Source organism: Lycium ferocissimum, chromosome 4 (assembly GCF_029784015.1).
Source record: "Lycium ferocissimum isolate CSIRO_LF1 chromosome 4, AGI_CSIRO_Lferr_CH_V1, whole genome shotgun sequence".
NCBI lineage: Eukaryota > Viridiplantae > Streptophyta > Magnoliopsida > Solanales > Solanaceae > Lycium > Lycium ferocissimum.
In genome coordinates this window covers 77,083,608-77,111,316 of record NC_081345.1, presented here as the reverse complement: position 1 = coordinate 77,111,316, position 27,709 = coordinate 77,083,608, and the positions used below count along the sequence as shown (strand labels likewise).

The 27,709-nt window shown below is 38.0% G+C and overlaps 1 protein-coding gene across 6 annotated transcripts in view; it reads left to right on the top strand.

The window, feature by feature from the left end:
- Nucleotides 1-3,847: 3,847 nt before the first annotated feature.
- Nucleotides 3,848-27,709, top strand: part of LOC132053656 (kinesin-like protein KIN-7K, chloroplastic) — a 42,134-nt gene continuing 18,272 nt past the window's right edge. Inside the window, exons 1-8 of one of the 6 annotated variants that reach the window (XM_059445769.1) lie at nucleotides 3,848-4,277; nucleotides 4,355-4,452; nucleotides 5,556-5,645; nucleotides 10,800-10,852; nucleotides 19,391-19,456; nucleotides 19,533-19,586; nucleotides 21,414-21,473; nucleotides 23,407-23,485. In XM_059445769.1, the coding sequence (XP_059301752.1) occupies nucleotides 4,033-4,277; nucleotides 4,355-4,452; nucleotides 5,556-5,645; nucleotides 10,800-10,852; nucleotides 19,391-19,456; nucleotides 19,533-19,586; nucleotides 21,414-21,473; nucleotides 23,407-23,485 (745 nt within the window). In that variant the 5' untranslated portion in view covers nucleotides 3,848-4,032. Of the gene's footprint in view, nucleotides 4,278-4,354; nucleotides 4,453-5,555; nucleotides 5,646-10,799; nucleotides 10,853-18,420; nucleotides 18,444-19,390; nucleotides 19,457-19,532; nucleotides 19,587-21,413; nucleotides 21,474-23,406; nucleotides 23,486-27,709 lie in introns of those variants that run through there. The other 5 variants (XM_059445767.1, XM_059445768.1, XM_059445764.1 and 2 more) reach the window with 5 other exon arrangements.

Here is a 27,709-nt window from a genome sequence, read left to right as displayed (position 1 = left end):
CGTTCGTGGGTCCCGCGACTCTCCTTATGTACTTCTGACGATTTTTTAAAGGATATGATATGATTATTATTCCGATTTCAAGTACGATAGGTTTACTTATCTTTTGAATTTGTAATAATGATTCGATAACATAGGATGACTATGATTTTCGTAGGCGGGCCCGGATTGGGTGGACGCTCGTCCGTGGGTCCCGCGACTTTTTTTTTGTGTAGTACTAACGACTTTTTGAAAAGAACTTAATATGACTACCTTTTCGACCCCCGAGTATGATTATATATTTGTTTGTTGAGCCTGAAATGTTGATTAGTATACTTATGATTCCGATATGTGACTATGATTTCGAAGTTCGGTTTGATATGTTCCCGAGTGGTATTCGGAAGAAAATGCGATTTGACCATCTTGTTGACAGGGCTTATAAACGATGGTTCGTTTTGATTAACTATTAAGTCTTTGAAGATGTTTTAAAGCCGTATTTGGTTACTTACGATTCGTTCGTGCGCGTTGTTACATTTACCCACGGCCGGGCCGGGTTCCCGACCGCGGTATGTGTATATGATATTATTACCGGGTTCCGTCGCGGTATGTGTGTGTGTGATATTGACCGCCGGATGCGGCCGCGGTATGTGTGATATTGACCGTGGATACTTGACCGCGGTATGTGTGATATGGCTGACCTTGTGGATATTTGACGCGTGTGTGTGTGTATATGTGGTATGTGATATGTGATAATATGATGATATGATCTTATACCACAGAGTCCCTCACTAGAGGGGCGGGACACCATAAGGGATTTGTGTCCTTCAGCTAGAGGGCGGGACACGCTATATGTATATATATGGTGATGATATGATGATTCGTTCACCGAGTCCCTCGGCGAGGGCCGGACACGTTATATGTTATATGAGGTGTGATACGAAGTATGATATGTATTCGAAATATGATGTGACACGAAGTCGATATGATATATGATAACATGATGGTATGATGATTATTTACTCATGTTTCTAAGTCTCGCTGATGATTCGGATATGATATGGATATGCACGAATTAGGTTTTAAAAGTAAGTCTTGTGGGTTCGATTATTGCACTATTTTTTTAAATACTACTCGCTTCGGCTATGATCTCGTTTCCGTATGCCATGCTTTACATACTCGGTACATATTTCGTCTTGACCCCACTTTTCGGGGGTTGCGTTTCATGCCACGCGGTACGCACGGATGATAAGTGATGTTAGCGGAAGATATTCCGAAATTGGATTCGCGAGCTCCATTTCCTCCGGGAGGCCGGAGTGAGAGTGCTTTTTGTATGGTATCCGGAAGTTATGGTAGAGACTTTGCGAGGACGATTGTCGTGTGTGTGATATGTCGGTTTGTGAGCGGTCACGTAAGCGATGTATTATTATGCATTATCTTTGACGATTTGTTTTGTAATCGCTATGTGCCGATATATCGGTACGCGTTATGTTACGATTCGTTTTGACTACAAGATTTTATTTGATTTGAAAAAGGAAAAGTATGATGTTCTTTGAAAATTTTCTTCACGCATTTTGACACGTTTGCGGGCCCGGTATGATTATGTGTATTACAAAAATGCAACGGTTCGCTTCTACTTTGTAAGGGTGGTCATGCCCATCACACCCTATCGGATTAAGGGTGTGACAATTGCCCTAAGTCCACTTTGAATCACTGGGAAGCTAAATTGATATCACAAACTAGATGTCTTGTGTGTTGTTGGAGAACAAGAGAAGAAAAAAGATTTATCTGTTTCTTGAAAAAGAAAACATTGTCTGTTTTCTCTTTTAAAGCAGAGAAGAAGTGAATTAACTTCCCCACAAATACTCCACGTTAATAACCGTAGGTAATAAGAGGTGTGGTAACTTCACGCTTTATCTCTTCTTATCTTTTCCTCCTAACCGGGTCGAGTCAGTTCACATGGGCGACCAGTCCGAAATAAATATCTAACAAAAACTTTAATTCTCAATTGTGTACACAAATTTTTGAGTTTTGCTTGTTATTATTAAAAATAATTATACGAACAAATTATACTAATTAATTTTTTAATAGTGTTTAATTCTTTTATTGTTCCAACATTATATATGCTTGAAAATTTATTTTTACTTTTTTATTTTATAAAAAAGTAATTATTCTATAGGTAAATTCATTTTTTTTGAAACGATATATGCGTCTATATATAGGTAAGTTCATAATATACATTAAACGAGAAAAAATATATTATAATATTAAAAAGTAGAAAGACATAAATGTTGATAACTTAGAGGGTAAACTAGGCACTTAAATTGTTAAATTGAAATAAATGAGAAAAAATGTCTATTGTCCAAAGTTGAAGAAGGTGTTTGATTTTTAAAGCAGAGTCAAAGATGAAGAATCAGTATTTTTATTAAGTAACTTCAAAATATAAAAAAGTAAACATACCTTATCATATAGTATAATTTTCAGGTGAAGGGAGTTCAAATGAATCCCTACCTAGGCACCACAGTTCTTTAACTGTAGCCGCAATTCATTAACAATTTTGTACCAGTAGAATACTCTAATTCTACTTATATTTCTTCAAAGAAAATGATTTTCATCCATTTATTTATTTATAATATATCTATATCGATTTATTGTTGTTCTTTTCCTCATAAAGCTAGTATGATAGGGAATGTTGAGAAAGTAGGAAAACCCGTCTTCGAGCACAAGAGTCTTGTGAACCTGTCTGTATTTAATTTGCCCTTGTTGCCCCACAATTTAAGCAGTAATAGTAACCAAAAAATGAAACAAATAATTAAATAAAAACGCCCACAATTTCTAAAAACTAGCATATCCACCCCCGCACTCTTCCACTGCGAGCTTTCCCCTTGACTGTTTTCCTTATACAGAAGTTCAGCCACACCGCATTCAACTCCTTTTATTTTGCGAAAAGGGTAAAAAATGTCCTTTACTTTGAAAAAAGGGCTAAAAATATCTTCCATTATAAATTTGGATAAAAAATACCTCTCTAGTCATCAAAGTTTTTAAATATATCCCCTGAATTAACAGAAATCCCTAAATCCCCCAAAATAACTCAATTTTATTTTTAAACCCGCTCTATTTAAATCCGACCCTACTTAAAAAATCCATACGCAACTAACTTGTTCCTGAGTTTTACATTTGGAGCCACTAAACATAGAAGCGGTAACTCATATGAATTTTTTATTTAGTTGAGTCGAGTTTAAAAATAAAATTAAAATATTTTGGAAATTTTTATTAAGATAAAAGTATATTTAAAATTTTTAATAATGTGAGATATTTTTGATCCGAATTTATAACAAGAATATTTTTAGCCTTTTAACCGCGGTATTTTTGACCCTTTACCCTTTTATTTTACTACTACTACTATCTCTCTGTGACACCCTTGACTTGACGGAGTCGTACTCTCTCTCTCTCTCTCTCTAGCCTACTCTATACCTACACACAGTTATCAGGCACACACTAGTGTGAGACTGTCCTTTCTCTCTCTCTCTACTCTCTCTACATATACCACACTTATGGTGGCATTGTGCTAAACGGTGGAGTTGGTTTAAGCTTTCATGAAGGTAATAGAGAGAAAGTGTACATCGCTTCCAAGGCAAGCTAAAATAGATAGAGAGAGAAACAGAATATCCAATCCAAACACAATCCTTCTCACCTAAAAGGCACTCTTTCATTGATGAAGAGAGAATGATGATGTTTTTCTTCACCTACTTTTAGATCTTAAAACTAAAGTGAACATGTACTTGTTCATATATACTCCTTTTTGATTAAGGTATTTTCCCCCAATCTCAACTGTAAATGCATGCCCCTACTTCAGCAATTTTCCCTCTAGGACATTTTTTTATTTTCACTTCTATGCTTTTTTTGTTGCTGACTTAACCTCGAGTCTCAAAGCAAGATACTGCCCTGGAAAAAAACAGCAGAAATTTGAGCTACAAAATTTTGTTGAGATTTCGCTGAATGTAGGTTCTGATTGTCAGTGTTTTCATTATCTTTTTTTCTAATGTATATTTGTAGATAATGGCGACAAGACAAGCGTCGAAATCCCAAAAATTGAGCTCAAGAGTAGCTAATTCGCCCACGTCATCAACGGCATCATCATCTAAGCAGTTTCCAGAACATTCTATAGATGGCGTGAGCTCGCCGGCTTCCTCATCTGTGAGGAGTAAGCCGCAGCAGTTGTATTACTCGGAGAGTGTGTCAGCAGCAGAGACTGAGAGACCCAAAGAGAATGTTACAGTGACAGTGCGTTTCCGACCTCTAAGGTGGAACTGATTTTACTCAGTTTTGGAAAATTGGCATTACTTTCTTCTGAAATTAATTTGGTCGTTACTGTGATTAGCCCCAGGGAGATTCGACAAGGGGAGGAAATCTCATGGTACGCAGATGGAGAAACTATTGTTAGAAATGAGCATAATCTTCCACTAGCTTATGCATATGGTATGTCTTCTTTCTGTATAGTATAGACAACATAGAGTTTGCTTCCTTATTGCTTGGAGTTCATGTCTTTCTATTTTAGAGGAGTCCCCTAATAACCTATTATTCAACCCAAAATTGGTTTCCGTTAGCAGTTAACTTAATTTATGACTAGAGTTAAAAATTTCTTTTTATGGTTTATCAACTCCAAATCACTGTATTAAGGCTAGATCCCTTTTGTATCTTTTTAGCTGGCACAATTTGTCCCCTCTACGTAACTGATAATTTTATGAACTTTGTTAGCTCCCTGGTTTAGAATGCTCCCATGCTTCAAGATTGAAGTTTTCACCAGAATCTCTGTAAAATAAAGAATAGCCAGTTATGTGATGGAGCTAACTCATTACATTTTGTAACCTCTTTTTTACTACTTGGCATCTTTTTGATGCCATCATATGAAGCTATTTACTTCATCAAAAAAGAATTCACGTCTTCTACTGATATAGATACCACAATATTTGTCAACTACGTCATAATATTATGAAGTGCTGTAGTACTTATCAAAAAACAAAATAAAATATGCAGTGCAATAGTACTGTTTGTTAAATACCAGAGAAAATGTTAAATTAGCACGACAAATCAACAAATTGTAGATATCCTAATTCACATTCAATGGTAGACATGAAAACTCAATCATATATCCAGTGATAACATTTTCAAAACGATTCTAGAAAAATCTCAAATTGTTTCTTCTTGCATGCTGCTGAAGGTATGTGAGTTCCTTGATCAAGAAGGAACAAGAAGTTGAAACTTGAGCCACTTTGTCAATTGAGGTCATCCCAAGGAAAGGACTTCACTTTGTATGTGACTGAAAATTTAGCATAAGGACGCTTCAGCATGCTATGCCAGACTTGATTGTTTGAGTCAGGGGGTTTGATTGTTTATTGCAGCTTTCATGTGTTTCACAGTAGTTAAGACTGTTTGAGCTCATTATTCTTTACTAGACTGCTTATTTCAGCAAAACTATAATAATTATTCAGTCCAATGCTTTTCGTGTATTCTGTCTGACAATTGTTTCATATCTAACTACTCTCATAGGCTAACTAACAAATGTGGTTGACTCTCTGCAGATAGGGTTTTTGGTCCTACCACCACAACACGTCATGTCTATGATGTTGCTGCACAGCATGTAGTTGGCGGTGCCATGGAAGGCATAAACGGTATGTAGCTCTTATCATATGATCAAGGATTATGTTTACAAAAGTAAATGGAATGCATGTAGCCTTGGATGTGCATTTGCTGATTATATGAACACTACCCATTTTGCGTGCTTATTTTTCGGATAATCTGTACTGCAAAAGAAATATGGAAAGCTAACAATTTATAATGGATGCTCATTTGACTTTCCATAAGTGCCTAGAAAATGCAAATACCCGTGTCAAAAAAAAGCGGTAAGCAGGATGAAACCTTTGCCATCTATGGCATGCTTTGTGGTGTTCAGTGAGCAAGCTACCAGAAAGTTAGTTGTAGAATGATGTTTTTCCATTAAATTTGAGCTGTAGTTAGGCCTCTGACAGGTAGCTGGTTTATCTGTAGCAACCAATTGTTATAGGGTGTATTTCCATGTCTGAAAGTAGCTCCAGGTTTCTTGCCTATTTAAAAAAAGTAATTTCAGTTTCTTGTAAAGATCTTATCTTTTTTATTTAATCAGTAGTGTCTGGGCCAACTTGCGCGCATCTTTACGAATTACACGGGGCACCCGCTACCTCCCACCAACACAGCTACTGGCGTAACTGTGTCCACCAGAAAGAAATCACCTAGAGTTTTTTTTGCCTCAGCTGGGATTTGAACGAAAAAATCCTCTTATCTATGATCTTGCAAACTTCTTAATCGTAAACAACATCCATGATGATAACCTACATGTGCTGTAAGTGCACAATCAATAGCTTATTATCTGTACTTGTCAAACCAAAATTGATACAAGAACGGATATGGAAAACAAGAAAATAACAAAGAAATAAAAGGAAAATATAGATTGACACAAAGATAGACACAATTAGGCAACCAAGATTCTATAATAATCAAGACCTCCTAATCACACTCTATTAAGCACCAAACTCTTAAGTTGACCTCAAGGGAAACTAAGTCCCCAAGCAACCAACCTCTCAACAATTCTCACAATCACAAGCTTTAGCAAGCACTCAACTCTCAAGAGTTTAACAATTTCAATAATCAACATAAACTAAGTCTTCAAAATAAAAGAACTACTACTTATACTAGATAGAGAAAGAAGACTAATGAGCTATTACATTTCTACCCTTAATGAAGTAAGGGCCTTATTTGGCTAGTCTCCCTTTTGTTGAAATCTCCAATTTAAGGAATGGCTTCCTTTGCATGCATAGCCATCTCTTCACACAAACGGCCCTCTTGATGCCCTTCCTTCTCCCCTTCATGGCCCATGTAATCATCATCAACACTTGAACTTGGGTCCCACGGTGAGGCTCAAAAGTGTACTCAAGTACATCTCTCTTCATGAACAACCCTTGCATGTTTTGAAGCTCACGAACTTGACTTCTTGTAAAGGGCCTTGATGCAACTTGGGTTGTATCAAAAAGAAAAAAAGAAAAAAAAAAGAAAAGAAAAGAAAAAAAGGAAGTGTAGAAGAATAGCTTGAGCTGAAGGTGCAGTGAGGTTCCTGTAAATGATCCGCGTATTGAGACAAGGCTTTGTCAAATCCGGTCCTAGATTAGCTATCTGTAACTGTAGAAAAAAAAAAAAAAGAAAGTGTAGAAAAGAATAGCTTGAGTCAGGTGGATCAGGTTTTGTGTGTCCACTTTCAAGTTTCCATTCTTATCAATGGTGCCCCTGAGGGTTTCTTTGATGCTCACAGAGGGATTAGACAAGAAGATCCTTTGTCTCCTTTTCTATTCACTCTAGCCATGGAGGGTCTAAACAACATGATCAAAGTAGCCAAATCAAAGGTGGATTACAGGCTTTGAGGTAGCTAGAGGTGGTGAAAAGGAGCCTGGAGGTGTCTCACCTCTAATATGCAGACGGCACTTTAATCTTTTGCGATGCAGAGGAGGAACAGGCTAAGTATCCGAGACTCGTTCTGATTTTCTTTGAAGGAATCTCTGGACTGCATATCAGTTGGAGGAAGAGCCATATTTATCCCATTAACTCTACTCCTAATTTGGAACTGTTGGTCTCAATTTTAGGAGGTGAAGTGGGTCAGTTACGCAATGTCTATCTTGGGATGCCACTGGGTGCAAAATCAAAATCCAAGAGATATGGGATGCAGTTTTGGAGAAGTGTGAAAAGAAGTTGTCCAGATGAAAATCTTAGTGTCTCTAAGAGGCAGGCTTACTTTGATTAATGCAGTGCTTGATGCTCTACCAACCTACATGCTATCTTTGTTCCCTATTCCTTCTGTAGTGGTTCAAAGATTGGATAAGATTAGAAGATCCTTCCTCTGGCATGGGAACAAGGACAAAAGAAACTTTCACTTAGTCAAGTGGAAAGAACTGATTACTAGCAAAAAACATGGTGGCCTTGGCATAAAAAATCTGAAGAACCATAGCAAGGCATTAAAGTTGAAGTGGCAATTAATGTTACCATTGTCAAAAAAAAGTTGAAGTGGCTATGGAGGTATTCAAAGGGAGCCTCAATCTCTATGGTAAGTGTGATCAAGATGAAGTATGGCTGTATGGGGAATTAGATTGCTGGGTCACTAAGGAAGAAAATAATCCTTATGGCGTGACCTTTTGGAGGTCTAGAAGAGCTTGGTGGCCCATGCATAGGAGCTGGGTTTACCCTGTGCGCACCCGAAGGGTAGCGGCTGCGGGTTCCCATGTCATAAAAAAAAAAAAAAAAAAAAAAGAGCTTGGTGGCCTTTCCTAAAGAGACACTCTGTTATTAGAGTTCATAATGGTATCAAAGCAATCTTTTGGAAAGACAAGTGGTTGGGCAGTAGAAGTTTGCAGGATTTATTTCCTGATCTGTTTGTTCTGTCTCAGCATCAGAATAAGACAATGGCTGAGATGTGATCACGTCAAGGTTGGGAGCTAACTTTCAGGAGAATGATGAATGATGGGGAGATTCCCAGATTGACTGAACTTTATAGCCTTAGGGAAATTTTTCAAGGGGTGCAAGATGGGGAGGACTTTTTTGGTGGACTTGACACATCAAAGGGCCGTATATGGTGATATCTGGGTACAAGATTATGAATACAATCGAGCCACATACCTTTAATTGACCTTGGAAACATATCTAGAAAGTCAAGATACCACACAAGGTTGCTTGCTTTACTTGGTTGTTAGCCAAGGAATCTGTGCTAACACATGAGCACTTGATGAAGAGAGGCATCACCCTAGTCTCAAACTGTTGTTTATGTGGGACTGAAGCTGAAACTGTAAGACATTTATTTCGTCACTGCAGGTCACAGGCTAGCTATGGAAGATTTTTCTCAATCTCAGGGGCATCTCTTGGACAATGCCTAGTAAGATTGTTGAAACTTTTTTGAGCTGGGAGAAAGCTGGGATTGGGGCTAAGAGCTGAAGTAACTGGAGGATTATCCCAATCTGTATATGGTGGACAATCTGGCAAAAAAGAAATGACAGTTTTTTTTTTTTTTTTTTTTTTTTTTAGCAGTAGCACAATTCAGATGATCAAACTCAATTGCCACCAGGCCAACCCTCAGGGGTTGGCCTGGTGGCAATTGACTTGAGCCTTGGGGTGCTCCCTTTCAAGGTCTCAAGTTCGAAACCCGCTGGGTGCAAACAATTTCGAGGGCCATCGGATCGGGGAAACCCTGAATTAACCGTGGTGCACTTGCGGGAAACTCCTTGCCGAGGGCCTGTGCACCCCCGGGATTAGTCGGGGCTCAAAGAGACTCGGACACCCGGTGCTTAATCAAAAAAAAAAAAAAAAACAATTCAGATGATCAAACTCAACTGTGTTATGCTATTTTGTTTTTGGTGTACAAAGGCATATCCTGAAGACACAGTGACAATCCTAGATGTTTTAGATTCATGTTAGGATTGCTATTCTGCTTCAGTTTGTTCTGTTTATTTCTTTTTTGCTTTTTCTTTTTTGTAAAGGAGTTTTCAGTACTTTCCAAGTACTGGTTTACAATACAAAGTTGTTACCTGTTCAAAAAAAAAGAAGAAAAAGAATAGCTTGAGCTGAAGGTGCAGTAAGGTTCCTGTAAATGATCCACGTATTGAGACAAGACTTTGTCCAATCCAGTCCTAGATTAGCTATCTGTAACTGTGACTTGAGAGAATTGATGATTTTTGAGCAATATCAAGTCAAGCCTAAAGATTTCAATGCAAGAGTAATGTAAGCGTAAGATATCTCTAAATTCAAATGACTACTTGACAAGATCTACCAACCTTGACTGGGATCAAGGAATTGTGATTCGTAGCAAGTAGTGACATATAGGGTGGTGCTGTGTTCACAACTTTGAGTTGCTAATTGGGAAAAATATGTGGTCATATCTGTAGCTTACTGCTTGCAGTAGTAATTGATCATCTGTTTATGTTGTATTGAGTGAAATGTAAATTGGCAAAGGAGAACATAAATGACCCACTGGAGTGTATTTTCATATTGAGAACAGTATTTGATAAACTCGGAATTGTTGTAATTTCATCCTAGTCTTTCTTCTGAGACCAACTATTATATTCATTTGTGATGAGAACCCTTCATCCAGCACCATATATACTGCTCCTTTTACAACAATAACAACAACATACCTAGTGAAATCCCACAATGTTGGGTCTGGGGAGGGTAGAGTGTACGCAGACTTTACCTCTACCTTGGGAGGTAAAGAGGATGTTTCCAAAAGACCCTCGGCTCAAGAGAAAGCATGACAGAAAAGGTCAGATAAAGACAAGCAATTCAAAGCAGTATGAAAATGAAAATAATGAAAGCGAAAAAGCCATGATAAAGCAATCTGAAAAAAGGAGCAGTAGCTACCACAGATAAATAAGATAATCGAAGTACAAGAAACGATAGATTACTGCAGAAATCAAAGGACAAGAAACTATTGAGCAGTACTGCGACTACTAGTATGAAAGGATAAGCGGGACTACCTACTAGACTTCTACCCTAATCTGAGTCCTCCATAACCTCCTATCTAATATCATGTCCTCGGTAAGCTCTGCGCTATGCCCTTTCTAATCACCTCTCCACAATACTTCTTTGGCCTACCTTTAACTCTCCTGCTCTTTTTTTGTGTATAAATCTCACAGTTTTATTGATTTTTGGAACGAGTTTTCTTCAAATCCTTCGAGGAAATTTGAGATGCTGATATTTCTCTTTTACAGTCAGATATTCATCCTTTTTTTTTTTTTTTTTTTTTTTTTTAATTGCAGGCACGATCTTTGCCTATGGGGTTACGAGCAGCGGGAAAACCCATACCATGCATGTAAGATAATTTTTTCTATGTTGTTGATTTTATATATAAAGAGCATATCTTTTCCCTCTTCCAGCAACTGAAACATCCTTATGCGAGCCTACAGTTGAAACATGATTTAGGAGTGGGAATTTATATATAAGGATCTTACATTTGGACGAATGGCAAGCCTGTTTGATTACTTCTTCTAGCTTTATTTATTAAATAGGTCTTTTGCATTTTATATTATTAGGTTTTCTCATGTCCCTTCTTCTGGAAAGGGATTGTGCATTGTCTTGTTTGGAGAAAGCTATATTTGTGCCTTGATAATAAACGTATGCAAGAATTGGACAGTGAAAGTTTGTTTTATATCTAGTTAAACTTGCTACTATATATATGTGCTACTATGTGGTTTAGACAGGGAATTATCCTTTTATTTCTTTGTAAACAGGCTTTGATCATAATGCTGTGTGGATGATCTCATTAATAAGTGCTAAACAACTACATTATTACCTGTTCATAGGGACCCAGTAGATCAACTCTTTGCTTTTCTTGCTTTGGCATTATTCTTTAGATATATTTTTGATGATTTCTACTTTGCGTGTATAAATGACATAAATAGCCATTTTCTCTTTAAAAAAGTGTATGGATAATAAGCCTGTTGTAGTCATGCGACTCGTGAAGATTGGATTGAGTGGACACCAAAGAAAATGTAGACTTATCCCGAAAAGAAAAAAGAAATATATCTAAAGGAAACATGTTATAACATATCAGATTGAAGAACTCAAAAACCAGGTGAACAAACGGGATTAGATGAAAGGTTGTTCATAGGTAAAACACTATCCAAACTTCTCTGATTTTCCTTATTATTTTAATTGGTAATACATTCGTGCTAAAGAAAGAAATAAAGATGAATTTTTTCCTTAGACACGTGCCAGTTCAGCTAGAATCTAGTTATCATTGAAAGGATTTAAGACCGCTCAACTTTATTTTTTGTTCCGACTATCCCCACACGAAAATAAGGACCAGAAGCAGTAGCAGATATTGAAACTGTTTGCTACTGTTGAGTGAAAAGAGATGGTATGAAACTGATCACTGTGTAGGAACTTTGAAGTTCTCAAAATTTCTTGTAAGACTCCAGTGTTTTTGATAACAAGACTATGGTAAGATTGTTTTTATAAGGTAAATAATTTATATCGAATATATAAAAGATGTAAGGTTAAATCCCGTATACAACCAATATACAAAGAGTAGAGAATCTAAAAGTAGGGAACCTACACCCTACCAAAGACATCCAATCTTCTATAGAAACAGGAGTAAAAACTTGACTAAAAGAGAGAAGCTTTTTTTGATGAAGTAAGTGGTTGTATTGAAAAGCATCAAGTAGATGCAAGAAAGTTACAGAGAAAAAGTAGGTGATAACTCCAGAAAACAAAAAAAAAGAAGTAAGATCTGGGAGTTAAAAATCAAGTCTGTTAAGCCATTGAGAGGGAACTAATGAAATCTAAAAGGGAAATTGCATCATTTACAGGGGAAAGATTGCTCCAGCTAAAAAGATACAGTAAGCTTTTAGATCTCAGGGAGCAGTTAGGAGTTGAAATCCCATCATGACACCGGCTGTTTCTTTCCATCCAAATACACCAAAATATGCAGGCTGGTACCATTTGCCAGATTTTCTTGATGGATCTATCCACTTTCCCTACTCCAACTTGCAACTGCTTCTTTTAGGGTGAGTGGTGTTGACCAGCTGATACCAAAAACTGCACAATACATGGACCAAATTTCTGTTGCCACAGGGCAATGTAAGAACAAGTGGTTCACTGTCTCATCTGTAAGGTGGCACGTGAAGCATCTACTGGCTATCTGAATACCCTTCTTTTTGAGATTGTCTTGAGTGAGGGTACCATTTAGAAGAGCTGTCCAAATGAAACATTTGACTTTTGGAGGGAGATTAGTCTTCCAGACCAGCTTCCAAGGCCAATGGTCAGTTAAAGCATTTGTCATGTTAAGTCTGTTGTAGCCTTCCTTGACTGTGTAGGATCCTTTGCTTGAACCATCCCATTTGAGACTGTCTGGGATGTGAGGATTTACTGAGCAACCTTCTAGCAGACTGTACAAATTAGTGAGCTCACCCAACTCCCAATCTTGCAAATTCCTTCTGAAGTGTATGTCCCAAATGTTGCCTTCTCTATTGCTTGCGACTATTGCATCCGGATCAGTAGCTATTAAGAAAAGCCTAGGATGAGACTCTTTCAATGGAAGATTGAGCCACCACCTCTCTTTCCAGAATTTAACCTTGTTACCATTCCCAATCCTGAAAGACACATCTTGGAAGAATTCATCCTTCAAATTGTTAATGTGTTTCCAAGGCCCCACTCCATGTGGAGCTCTGGTTTTCTTGGTGCACCAATTGTCTTGTCTCCCATATTTGGCACTGACCACCTCTTTCCATAGAGTTGATGTTCCTTGGTTGAATCTCCACCACCATTTCAAAAGTAGACTCTTGTTTTGTTTGCTTAAATCTCTTATGCCCAATCCTCCTTGATCCTTAGGCAGTATCACTTTTTCCCATTTAACTAAATGAAATTTATGCTCCTCACTTCCCTTCCCAAAGAAAGTTTCTCCTCAGTTTATCCAATTTACTCAACACCTCAGAAGGCATTGGTATAAGGGACATCATATATGTAGGGATGCTGTCTAAAACACTATTAATGAGTGTTAATCTTCCTCCCATGGATAAGTACTGCATTTTCCAGTTCCCTAGCCTTTTCTCAATCTTTTCTATAACTCCATTCCATACTTCTTCTGCTTTGAATTTTACTCCCAGAGGCAGACCTAGATAAGTTGTTGGAAAGGAGCCTATTTCACAAGCCATTATATCTGCCAATTCATCCAGATTAGGCACTGCATTCACCGGATAAATCTTACTCTTCAACATATTGATATGGAGACCCGAGACGATTTCAAATAGCATGATAGTTAAGTTTAGATATTGCACTCGGATCTTTTCTGCCCCACAAAATATTAAAGTGTCATCTGCATAGAGCAGATGAGAGACACTGATAGAGTGATTTGGCCTGCTTTCCACCTTGAACCGTTCAATCCAGTGGTTGAGAATTGCTTTATCCAACATCTTACTCAGACCTTCCATTGCTAGTAAGAATAAGAAAGGGGAAAGAGGGTCCCCTTGTCTTATTCCTTTCTGAGGAGGAAAAAAAAAACCAACCGGTGCCCTGTTAACCAATATAGAGTACTTGACAGTGGTGAGGCTAAATTTAATCCATTTGATCCACCTGCTCCCAAATCCCATTTGACTCAATAAGGACAACAAGTAGGACCAGTTAACTTTATCAAATGCCTTCTCCACATCCAGCTTGCGCATCACCCCAGGGAGTCCACTTTTGAGCCTTCCATCAAGCAATTCGTTGGCAATTAAGGAAGCATCTGTAATCTGTCTATTTTTCAAGAAAGCATTTTGTTCCCCTAACACAATCTTCCAGATCACTGTTTTAAGTCTTTCAGCTAATACTTTGGCCAGTATCTTGTAGACACTGCCGATGAGACTAATGGGCCTGAAGTCTGAGATTCTGAGCTCCTTTTTCTTAGCGATTAGAGTGATGAATGAGGCATTGCTGATGAAAATGATTGAGAGCTCCCATAATAGCTGCTTTAATGAAATCCCATGTACTATGGTAAAAAGCCATTGTGTAACCATCTGGTCCTGGGCTTTTATCCGGGGCACAAGAAAGATAGCAGCTTTAACCTCTTCTTCTTCAAAATTCCCCTCTAGCCAAATTTTCTCTGCTTGTGTTAAGCAGTTAAGGCTATCAAATCTTAGTTTAGGTCTCCATTGCTCTTCTTCTGGTACAGATCTTGATAAAACCTTAGAATTTCAGCTTTGATATCATCTTTGTTATCACAGACTTCATCCCCAATCAGCAGCTTGTCAATATGGTTAATCCTTCTCTGAGAGTTTGCTAGTCTTTGAAAGAATTTGGTATTCCTATCCCCTTCTTTAAGCCATAAACATCTGGACTTTTGCCTCCAAGATATCTCGTCAATTTTAGCTATTTCCTGCAGCCTAAGTTTGAGATGAAGTGATCTCTCTTTTTCAACTTGTGTCATGTATCTGCCTTCTACTGATTGCTCTAGGATTGCTAAATCGTCTAGAAGTCTGCCCTTTTGAACTTCCAGCATCCCAAAATTTTCTTTGTTCCAGCTAGTAATGTCTTTCTTTTCCCTTTTGAGTTCATGTCCCACTTGAGTCTACCCAATTCCAAGGATTGCCTTGTCTTCCCCGATTTCTTTTTTCCTTTTTGCTGAATCTGTTCTTGCCGTTTCTGATCCATTCGAAGAACCATGCCCAGTAATTCGTGTTCAAAACCCACTGCGTTAACCCCAAAGACCTTGCCTGCCCTCATTAAAACTCCTTTAGCCCATCTTGAGGCATCAAATCACTGCTGGACTGGAGATCTGGAAAGAACCTCCTAATTGTTCGTTGTGCCATGGAAGAGAAAAGAGTATCACATGAGGAGAGGTCAATATCTGTGCTACTTCCTTGCTCTACTTCAAATTCTGGCAGGTATCTTGGGATTAACATGTGTGGAATTTCTGCTTCATCGTCTGCTTCTGAGAAATCGCATGTAGTATCCAAGTGATGGACAACTGTTGCTTCTGAGGCTTCAATTTCCACTGACAGAGGGTCAAAATAGTTCGTATGTTTGAAAGGGCTAATCTTTTGTTGACAAGGATCGATAAGTGGTCCCCTGGCCCTCCAATTAGTTTTAGAGGCTTTTGTTTTCTTTTATGGCTTGGGCTTAGGGTTTGGGCCTCTTTTGTAATAAGATTGTGCAAGATGTTGGCCAAAAACAGCTGTTGCATTTTTATTCTGAATCTGAGGCCCAACTTTAGGTGGCACGTGCCCTTGCCAGATTTTTGAATTAAAGCTGCCATTGTGACTGGGTTTCTGGTTATTGACCGGCGGATAAACCAGAGTATTCACCGCTTGGCTCGTAGAGGCTTCCTCAATCCCTTTTCTGGCGTTTCCTTCCTTTCTTCTTTCTTCATTCTGGTGGTCGGAGATAATCTGAATGAGATGGTCCTCCAAGATTGAGATTTTGAACCTCAATTTCCCAATCTCCAAACTGACATCTTTCGGTGTTTCTTCCAGATTATTTTCCACACAAATTCGAGCCCAAAAAAAGTGAGATCTATCCTTTGTATCCTCATCTATCCCTATGAATCTGCCGCAAGCGTCACCGATAGACTTAAAGGATCTCATAGTCCAGCCGTTTAGAGGGAGGCCCAAAGGCTTTGATCCATTTTTGACCCGAATCCATCTTCACCGGCTCTAACCCAGATTCCGGAGTCCACCAGTAAAGCTTTACATGTCTCCCATTCCAGAACCAATCCCCTGCTTTGACTCTTGCTGCTTCTTGCCTAGATGGAAGCTCAAAGATGAAGGCGTTGTGTGATATCAGGGAAACTCGAAGACCAGCGGTTACTTGCCATCTCTTGATGAACCAAGTTTGGATTGTATCAGCTTTGGGGCTACGATGAAAGGGATCGTTGAAACATCCCACCAGGCACTTTGAAAGGAAGAGGCTGCTTTCACCCACTTCTCCAGAGTAGCCAGTTTGCTCTTTTTGTTGCAAAGGCCATGAAGAGATCCGGGCTGAGTTGAGGAAAAGACTTTTTATGCATATCAGTGATCACTTTGAATTTTTTATTAGAGGCTTCTCCCAACCAATGTAAAATCTTTCCTGAAATATCTCCCCAGCCCCCATTGTAATAATTTTCTGGAATAATAATGCCTTTTCTCCTTTTCCCTGTGATTGTTTTGATTCTGAGATATCTACCATAGATGTTGAAATTTTGGTAGACCCTGTATACAAAAGTTTGAATCTTTCTTCCCCACCTTCTATAAAGGTTCCCCTGCCCTGTCGAGGCTTGTCGCAGTTGAGTGCACACCCATCTAAGATTTTCCTCATCTATCTTGATCTGACTAGTAAATCTGCGATCTCGTTCTACCCATACGAATCATCTGTCCGAGCCCCCATAATCTTCATAACTTTCGAAAGATTTATCACATGAGATGAAGAAGATATTCTCTCCCATGACCGGAGAAAAGATTTCGTCGGAAAAGAAGAGAAAAGTTAATTAAACAGTGGTCACAGAAGGTGAGAGACTGAGTGTTAGAAAGAAAGAGGGTCAAATTCCGGTAGAGGCACCGGAAAGAGGGCATTCTGCAAACCTAGAAAGTAGGAGAGAGAGTGTTTTGGGTTTCGTGCCTGGGAGCATGTTTGACTTTTTTGTCTCCAACGTATAAAGCTAGACTCTATCCCTTCAAACACCCTCCTATTTTTTAATTTTTTAATTTTTTTTATAAGTGAGCATTTTATTAACAAAAGCACAAAGATTTTGCGGTGATTACATCAGGAGCCCTAGAAGTATTTCAATTCCATATCCAGGAACCTTCCGGAAACTCAGTTCCTACCTACTCTAGCCTGAGAGTTCTCTCAGAAAATCTAAGAAGCTCTCCACATCATACATATTTTGTGTGTTGCACCAAAAGGCTAAGAGGGATAAGACATTGAACTTCAGCTTTTGTGTGTTCTCACTTTTTCCTTCAAAACATTTATGATTCCCTTATTTCCAAATGACCCACCAAAGACTAATATGCTGATAGTCTTTGATGCTCACTGCTCCTTCCCTATTCGAAAAAATGGCAATAAGGGATGCTTTGAGGCTCTTCTCGAACTTCTGATATTGTCGAATGGAGCTATTGTCTCCTCACCTCTCCTTTAACTGTGTTCCAGTACTTTCGGAAGAAAGCTGAAAAGAAACCATCAGACCTAGGAGTTTTGTCTTGTTCACAATTATTCACCACCTCCCTAACCTCCTCTTTCCCTATGTCCCTCTCCAGCCACCCTCTCATCTCCCTCCTTATTTGTTCCTCTACTCTCTCCTTGTTTGTCTAAACTTTGTCCCCCCCCTCCTCTCACAACAACCTCGGTGCTTCCCTTTAGTCAGCAAATCTGGGGAGAAATCGAAGGCCCCTAGCAGTGGGACATTCAGTCTCCGCTGCCCAGTCCGCTGTAGCTACTACGATTCACCCCGTATTGCGAAGATTCCTACCAAACAGGTCTTCAAATATTCTTTCTCAACTGCGCGTTTCTCACAAGACCAGTTGAAGCCGGGCTTCTTCCGCTGTCTATCTTCCTATAACCCTCCAGGTTCAAAGCTGGCCACGCCTATGCTTCCCTGATTTGAATATCTTGGCTTGTCCAGAAAGTTCTCTCGCCAGACATTTCTTTGTTCAGCCAGATAGCAAAACATTCTCTGAAAATTAAGCTGCCAGAATCCCGGCCAATGAGGTATGTTGAAAACTGAATGGGCTGGAAACAGTGGTGTTGCACTAGAATCCATCACAAGTGCCGCGCATGATTGATACTCACGGAACTTACCTCCTCCCTTCCAGTGTGTGTCAGTGCGTAGCTGCTCCAGTTGGGAAGCCACTTTTGTGTTTTGGTCGCCTGGATCTTCCGACACCTTGGCTGTGGCCGGATCTATGAACTAGTAGTCGCAAGTGGTGTTCCGATGTCTTGGGCTTTTGACCATCAGGGTAAACTGACATTCTCTCTCTGCAGCTTCTTGTCTCTTATTGATATTGCAGTTAAAACTACATCAGATCATTGTCTAACAGTACTATTTGTGAGAATAATGATATTTAATGATAAACATTGAAAACCACATACTGGAAGATAAGGTGTCTGTTGTTTACAAACATTGGAAATGAGAAAAATGATGAAGGCAACTTTCAAGAATAGACAGTGAAATCTATATACCATTCTTTGTCTAGTTCCTGAAATATCTGAACTCATGCGCCATCCATACTAGTGTTTTTAAAAGCAAAAAGAGCAAAAAGAACGACAAGGCCCATGGGGATCGAAGTGAAGCACACAGAAAAAATAGAGAACACTGGATTTAGTACAAAAAAAAGTTAAATTGCAACTAATTTCAGCATTCAATATCCAATGCCAATATTAATCCAACTCCTAAAAGTTGAAATTCAAAGAAGCGACGGATCCTTGTTGGGTTCACTTTGCGCACTATTGTTTGAAGTGCAAAAGTAAAAAAGGATGGCATCACCCATGAAGCGATAACCCCTTTTCATTGCTTTAAGTTACAACATGGGGCTTTTAATAAGGCTAATTCATACTACAAGGAGTCCACAAATCTTTAAACTGTCTTGGCAAGTGTAGGTTTCACATGATAGTGCAAAAGTAAAAGTGGATGGCATCACCCATGAAGCGATAACCCCTTTTCATTGCTTTAAGTTACAACATGGGGCTTTTAATAAGGCTAATTCATACTACAAGGAGTCCACAAATCTTTAAACTGTCTTGGCAAGTGTAGGTTTCACATGATAGGCTGGCTCTTTGTTTGCTTAAAAATTGGAGCTGCGCAGGTTCTCTGTACTTTATGCTAAATAGGGGCCTATCCAATCGACTTACTATTCATTTGAGGGACGGAATCTGATAATTCTATGTAACTTGTGTCTCATCATAGGGTGATCAAAGATCTCCTGGTATTATACCATTGGCTGTGAAGGATGCCTTCAGCATTATCCAAGAGGTACTTCTTGTTAGTGCAAACTTTATGGATTATATACTCTGTCATAAATACTTGGCTGAATTTGTTGCTGGTTTAGACTCCGAGCCGAGAATTTCTGCTTCGTGTCTCATACTTGGAGATCTACAATGAGGTGAGTTTCCAACCATTTATGGAGACTGTTTCTTGTGTTTTTTCCTGCTTAAAGTCCGTAGTTCTTCTCTATATAATGTGTAGTAAATGTCAACTGTTAATCCCTTTTCTTGATCTACTTTTTGCTGTTTATCCTAATTTCTTGACCCCTTCTAATTAAATGCCGAACTTCTTCCATCTCCATGATTTCTACCACGGGATAATGATAAAGTTTGATTTTACATCTTTTCAACAAATAGCTTCCATTAACTATAATTATACATATAGATAAAACTCGAGAATGGCTTATAAGAATTCATCTATACAATTATTAAAAAAATGAGTAACATGTTTTTGTTACATGGCCGTTTTAAGGCCTTGTTTATGAATGAAATATATTTACTTGATTAAAAAAAAAAAAAAAAAAATGTAACACCATTACCAGTTATAAGAAAGTTCTGAAACAATTTTCTTTTGAGAAATTTCTCTCTTTATTCTAAAAATGAATGGTTGGAATGAAAAACAAAACTATGACCCATATGTTTCCGTTTCCTGTTTTTGAGATATAAGCTATCAATCATCTGACCTGTAAGCTTGATTCATGTAAAGCATAAGCTCCTAAGGCTTTGACATCATCTTGATGATTCATTGAGCTGCTTTCTTTACACATTAAAAAAAAGGCTAAATACCTAGATAGCCCCTTAAACTTGGCACAATATGTAAGTTAGCCACTTAAATTAGCTAGTGACCAGATAGATACCTTCTTGGCAAAAATGTGTCTGCTAAGCACACCATTCAGCAAAACCAGGTGCTTGAAATTACACGCCGATGATATGTTAGATAACTAATTGAATAAAGACACGTGTCATCACAGGAAAAAAAAGCTCAGAAAGAATAACAGTTTCTCTCTCCCCAAACTCCACCCCGCCCCCAACCTTCCATTTATTTTTCTCTTTCTTTTTTCTCTTTTTTCCCTCTCTTTCTCCATATTTCTCTCTGTTTCTGTTTCTTTCCCTTTCTCCCTCAGCCTCGGAACCGTCTCCCTTTCTCTGTTTTCTTTTCTCTTCATTATTTGCAAAAATTATTAAAGAATTGAATGTGGGTTCGTAAAGGATGGCAGAGTTGAGTTTATTTTTCAATGAGTTTATTTTTCAATCTTCTTTTTGATTTAGTTCAGAAACAGAGATACCATTCTTCAGTTCACCATAGGCACAGATAGGGTGCCATATTATTATATTTTTTGACAAAAATAGGGTGCCATTTTGATATCACACGTTTTGGCTATTTTTGTTGATTCTCTGTTGTAGTTAGTTGGTCGAATGAGTTAAATAGATGTGCTTATCCTAAATGCAGAGTAAACTTTTTATTCTCATTTCATAATGTCAAATTTGTTTCAGTGATTGTGGGTGTGTACTAAATATTCTATGGTTTAGAGAGAGAGAGAGAAATTGAAATACATGGGTGATTTTGGGATATTAAAAGTAGAGCTTCTGCCGTATTAGCACAATAGCACAATCATGCGCTCAAAATGGAATTTGCGATACACAGTGTGCCATGTAGGATTTATGTGTTTAGGGGACACACTTTTGCCAAGTCTAGCTAAGTTTTTTTTTATGTGGCTAACTCTTACAAATTGTGCCAAGTTTAAGGGGCTATCTAGGTATTTGGCCAAAAAAATCCATTCATTTGCTATCTTTTACCATCAGTCTCAATTGCATGCCTCTTTCATATCAGACTACTAATTTCTTTTGCTTAATTGTGGTTACTTGAAAACTAAAGGGTTGATTCTGTTTAAAGATGAAGCATTTTTCTGTTAGTTGATAGTATCAGTAACGTCTGCTCTATTCAGGTTGTTAATGACTTGCTAAATCCAGCTGGGCAGAATTTAAGAATCAGAGAGGACACTCAGGTTTTATTTCCATTAAGATTCTTATGCATGTTCATGTAAACAATGCTGGTACACACCTATCTTTCTTTATGATGCTGTATCAAGTCATTAACTGTATGACTTCCTTCTTGTTTCATAACTTCCATTCATTTGGCAGCTCCTGTTTTTCTGCTAGGTAGCCCTTTTAATAATAAGAAACTGCCACTTCTACATCTTGGAGGAAGTGCAGTTTAATTAAGCGTGATCAATCTATTCTTTGCACCTTCTTGGTTCAATCAATGAAATTTTACTTGTCAAAAAGAAACAAAAGGTTCAGTGATCAACCTATTGGACAAATATATCTACACATGTAAAATGTTGTGAACCTGCAATGGTGGAAAATCATAAATGACATGCATGAATAGTTGCTTCCTTAGAAATGCTACAATGGCATTGTCAGCAGGTTGTTCCAAATACTAGATTCACCTCCAAGCTTACCAAATCTGAAAGCGCTCTAGCTGCTGGTTATTGCACATATATCTCCATTGCCTCGGACTAATCATTGTCTCATTGGTTAGTACAACTACCATAATAGGCCATGGAGCATATGATAACTTGGGGGTTAAGTAGTTGCATGAACTACTTGGTTACTAAGATAACTTGGAAATAAAATTGAGATATACTTGCGAAGCAAAGCTACTTCTGAACTAATATTGAGTAGACAGTAAAAAAACTTCTTAACTCTCCTAGCCATTCTCTTTTTTATTCTACTATTTTTTTGTTTTGTCGAAATAAACCCTTCATTGGTAATTTAATAGTTAATGAATAAAGTACAAAGAGGGGGGACTTGACTGCCTTACCTCTTCAAAAAATAAGAAATGAACAAGTTCAATCCCTAAGCTAAGAAAGGAAACCATTCAAACCTTTGACAAAAGTGTAGGAGGTAATCCTCTGGAATGTAAGCAAAAGGCTTGTTCCTGTATTGGAGGAGTCCTTTCATTTACAATGTGAACCATAACTACTTTAACTACATGACTAACTTTACAAAGGTGGCTTCTAATTCTGGAAAGGATTTTGATAATCGAGGAATTCACTGTACTCCAACTTTGAAACTCGATGAATAATGGTCTGCACCTTTCCCTTCTTCACTAAGTATCGAACTTGGTTCGCCTGGTAAGATTCGAACTTGTGACATGTGCCTCCCATACATCCATGTTTCCATTGAACTAAATTTTTGAAAAGCAACTCGTCTAGCAATTTTTTTTTTTTGGGCTAGCAATTCTTATCAATCGAAAAGGAGAACTTCTCTTAACATTTCAATCCAAAAAAAGGCTCAGCTAGTAAGAGCTTACCTGGTATGTTGGAGAGAATCCGGGAACATTACAGATATATTATCACGATTCATGAATTCATGGTCCACATCTAACGTGACCCAAGTGTGTGACTTGAATGATTTTACTGACTAATAAAAATTGTGCGAGCCCTCTTGAGATAATAAGCAGGACAATACTAAGTTCACTTAAATAACATATCTACTGCAAGGTATATAACATATCTCTAGCCAACTTTCTGTGTTAAATTTCTACTAAGCATCTTCCTGATGGGATGTCCAAGGTGCTACTAAATCTGCAATAAGGACCTTCTCATAGAAGCCAATCTCACATGCAGAGAGTCCTTAAAGCTGTTGACATTTGTTGAGATTCTAGCTGCTTTAAACAGAGTATTAGATGCTTATTTTTCAATCTGCACTGGTCTTTTTTTTTTTTTTTTTTTTTTTCATTTAAAGCAGTTTACAGTGTTCAGGTTCGTTTGTAAAGTATTGCTTATGCACATTTTTCTTCATCCTAAGCTATTTCAGTGTGTTGAATCTTCTATTTGATGCAAGCTGCTTTGAAATTTTATAGCACATTGCCCTTCAATTTTCTGATTTCTAAACATACAGTGTTCTTATTTGTTGTCTCCTTATTGGTTATAGGGGACCTTTGTGGAAGGAATTAAGGAAGAAGTTGTTTTATCCCCCGCTCATGCTCTATCCCTTATTGCTGCTGGGGAAGGTATAAGCCGATGCTTTTACAAGTCACAGCATAACTATCTTCAACAAGAGAAAATATAAACAGAAATGTTTCCATTTTCATGTTTTGCTTTTTCCTTGTCTACCTTTGTATCCCTGCAAAAGCATACATTTAACTGATGTTGATCAGCAACTGCCCGCATTTCACGCTAATTTTTCTGCATAAATTGTATTAGACCAGTTTTTCCTCCATTGTTGGGAAGTTCTTTCACTACAAGTTAAGAACCAAAATTTTGCTACAGATATCATGCCAAGAGAACATATGTATATTGGTAATGTTTCCTAAAGTGCATATATGATAGTTGAATGCAGCAACATTAATTCTGTTTTCATGCTTTATACCTTTTGGGAAACTTCTTTCCCCAAATTCATCCCTCTAGTTTGGGTATTGTTCAGTATAGCCCTTGACTATATTTTTATAGGGTTACAGCCCGTCGTCTATTCGGCCCTTAGCTAAGTTGCCTTTATGAGAAATATAAGAGAATGGGAGAAAGAACTGGGGGGAATCGCATACTGAGATTATTACATCAAACTATGAGTTGGGTTGTGATGTATATATTTTAAAATAGGAAGGAGCATGATAACAACGAGGTTAGGGAGATCCTAAATAAATAATTAAATTATTAGAAGTGCGGAAGGAGCATGATAACAACAATGTCTTTATTTCTTGCTCCAACTTCGGTCATTGAAAAGTTGGAAAAGTTTCAGAGAGATTTGGCGGACGGGACAAGGAAGTTTCAATTGGTGCGGTGGGAGACTGTCACATCTCCTAAAAAACGGGGAGGCCTTGGAGTTAAAGATTTAAAAGTCTTTAATAAAGCTTTATTAGGCAAATGGTTGTGGAGGTTCGGGGTGGAGGCACAAGCTTTGTGGAAGGGGGTGATAGTTGATAAGTATGGGATTACGGAAGGGGGGTGGAAAACTAGAGACATCGCTTTGCCTTTTGGATATGGGTTGTGGAGGAATATCATGAATATATGAGATCATTTAGTGGAAAATATCTCATTCAAGGTTGGAGACGGGAGAAGAGTACTTTTTTGGGGACATAACTGGTGTGGGAACATTTTATTGAAAGATGATTTTCACAGTTTGTACAGAATTTCTTGTCAAAGAGACTTGTCAATTCAACAAATTAGGGGGACACAAGATGGAGCGACTTTTTGGGACTTGAGATTTAGAAGTGGGAAGTGAGTGAGTTTCAAAGATTGATAGAATTGCTTTATAGGCAAGTCATGGTGGTGGGGCCTGGAAAATTATGGAGTGTTCTCTGTGAAGTCTTTCTATGAGAAGCTTTTGGTTAGGGAGGAGGTTGATTTCCCATGTAATGTAATATGGGTTCCAAGTGTGCCGAGGAAGGTGTGTTTCTTCACCTGGCTAGCCACTAGAGGGGTGATTTTGACAGTGAAAAATCTTAGAAAGCGGAAGGTTGTCTGTGTTAGTTGGTGTTACATGTGCAAGGAGGCCGGCGAGAACGTGGACCATCTTCTTCTACATTGCTGCTTGCGGGCGAGAACGTGAACCATCTTCTTCTACATTGCGGCTTTACCATGAGATTATGGTGGGATATGTTAAAGTGATTTCGAACTTCTTGGGCAATGCCAATAAGTGTGAAAGAGTTGATGGTCAGTTGGAAGAGCAGGAGGAGGAGGAGAATATGAAGGGCTTGGAATATGGTTTCGCTTGCGTTGTGGGTGGTTTGGAGAGAGAGAAATAGGAGAGCTTTTGATGGAGTAGAGTCGAGTTTCTCTCAGTTGAGGAGTAGTCTCCGCTCCCTTATTTTCTTTTGGTGAAAACAGAAAGTTCCTTGTAGTGTAGATGATTGGGCAGAGTTTGTAGAGAATCATATTGTGTAGATGCTTTACCTTTTGGTATATACCTTGTATACGGCTAGTTTGGCCAGTTTATGAATGAAAATACCTTTACTTGATAAAAAAAGATCAGAAACCAAAATAGAAAAGAATTTGAAAACTAGAAAATAAAGATATGGGAAATTCAAGGAAATAGTTCCATGAACTTCCAAGAACACAAGTTTTGAAGATTGAAAAGCTCTAAGTAACAACGAATTGATTATTGGGTGGACCAAACGCCTTTACTTTAAATGAATCAAACTTAGAATTCGGATCTTGACCCCAAATCTGCCCCAATACTAATTCTTCTTTGAAAGACAACAATTAGTATGTATACTAGTCGCCTTCTAAGAATACCAAGAAAAAACCAAAGATATCAAAGAAGAAGTTATCTTACTACCTTGAATTATGAACTAGCTAGGTTGAAAGATAAATCCCAAAGCAATCTGCCACAAAGGTTCAAAAGAACTCTTGGTTATAAAATATTTTTCAAATGTAAGTTTCAACGAAGGAACGAAGCACCCCTTTATATATTAGTAAAGAAGGGGGCTGGTCAAAGACAAAATTAAATAGGAATGATATTTTCTAGGGGCATAGAAGGCTGCCCACAGTTAGAACAATGCAAGTCAACATAGATTAAAACAACTCTTAAATATAGATTCTAGAAACTAGTTTTGGGGCAGATTTGGGCTGCTGTATTTTTCTCTTTTTTGAGGCAGATTTGGGCCTCATTTCATCTCATCTTGGACTTTAATTTGGCCTCCAAATAGGTGTAAGACTTGGACATAATATCTTCATTGGCTGGAGCTCTTCTTCCATCACAAGACACTTTTTAATAGCTAATTGGCCATTGAGCTTATTTTGAAATTTTCTTGTTTGAGATCTTGTCATGGGTCTTCTTGGAACCTCGAAAGCTTCATCCATGTCCTTTAATGACGTTGAGCTGCCATGGATGCTATCATTCCCCTCTTCTTGAACAACATTCGTCCTCGAATTCAAACCTGCATCAAATAAGGAAAGATCAAAAACATTGAAGGTAGCACTAACTTGATATTCGCTTGGAAGATCAAGTTTGTAAGCATTGTCTCCAATACTTTCATGGACTTCAAATGGACCATTTCCTCTTGGGTCTAATTTGGGTCTTCTTTCGGCAGGAAATCTTTCCTTCCTCAGATATAGCCGTGAATCATATAATTCTATAAAGACCGTTCTCTCAAGCAATTCACTACTCACTTGGAAAGGAAGAAAGAGATACTCACAAGATTTTGAAACACCAATAATCTTGAGGAATAAAACTTACATATGTAAGTTGGTTTCACCAATTAAGTACCCCAAACCATCTTGCCAACCAAGACTTCTCCGCTGTTGGTATGGTAAAGAAGGCAATGTACAAGATTGTTCGAGCACCAACTTAGCCCAAGTATCTCTACAACATGCATCAAATTGAATACTTTTATGGTACTGCCAAATATCATCAAAATCAATAAAGATTATCTCTCCAAACAAAGTAACTTGGCTCACAAGAATTTCACAAACATTGGGTAAATAAAAGAAACTAACAGAACTGAAGATTAAAGATTTTAATCATAGTTGGCTTCTTCTTTTTGTTCCTTCCCATGAGTACCTACAAAAGAAAAACTACCAAAAGAAAAAGCAGAAGCATCATTAGTGCTAGTATAAGAATAATAGTTAAAGTTCACTCAAATTCTCTTGTTTGTCTTTTGTCTCAACTTCTTTTTTTCTTTCTTTTCAATCTTGCTTTTGTCTTTCTCTCCTCCCTTTTCTTGTGATAACTCACTCGCTTTTCTCAACTGGAACTCCGTTTTCTCCTCTCTTGGATTGTCATTTTGCTCTCCCTAACTCTTCTCAATTTTGTATCTCTCTTCCTTCTCGTTTTCTTTTTTCACTCAATTCTTTTATTCTCTCATCTTCTCTTTTTTCTGGAGGAGGAGGAACTTCTACTTGTGTAGGAGAAGTTACACATGAGGAAGAGTCACTATCTTTTTCGCAACTTGACTCCCCTCTTGGAAGATTACATACTTCACAATCTTATTAGAAAGAGTAGGATGATTACTTTTGGAGTTAACTTCATCTTGACACTGTGTTATAGAATGAATACGCCTCAATTCCTCTTTTAAATTGCCCCAAGTCAAAAGTAGTTGATTAAATCTCACCCAATGGGGGTTGTTATAATCATTCACTAGCTTCTGTAATTTCTTGGACAAGGCCCTTGTGGCAAACTCCAATTTCTCTATCTCTCAATAATTGTTACAAGCAAATATATGCTTCATATAATATTCCCATTGGAGGTCAGTTTCTTCACTAGCATACATGTGCAATTTTGGCAGTACCCCATGACT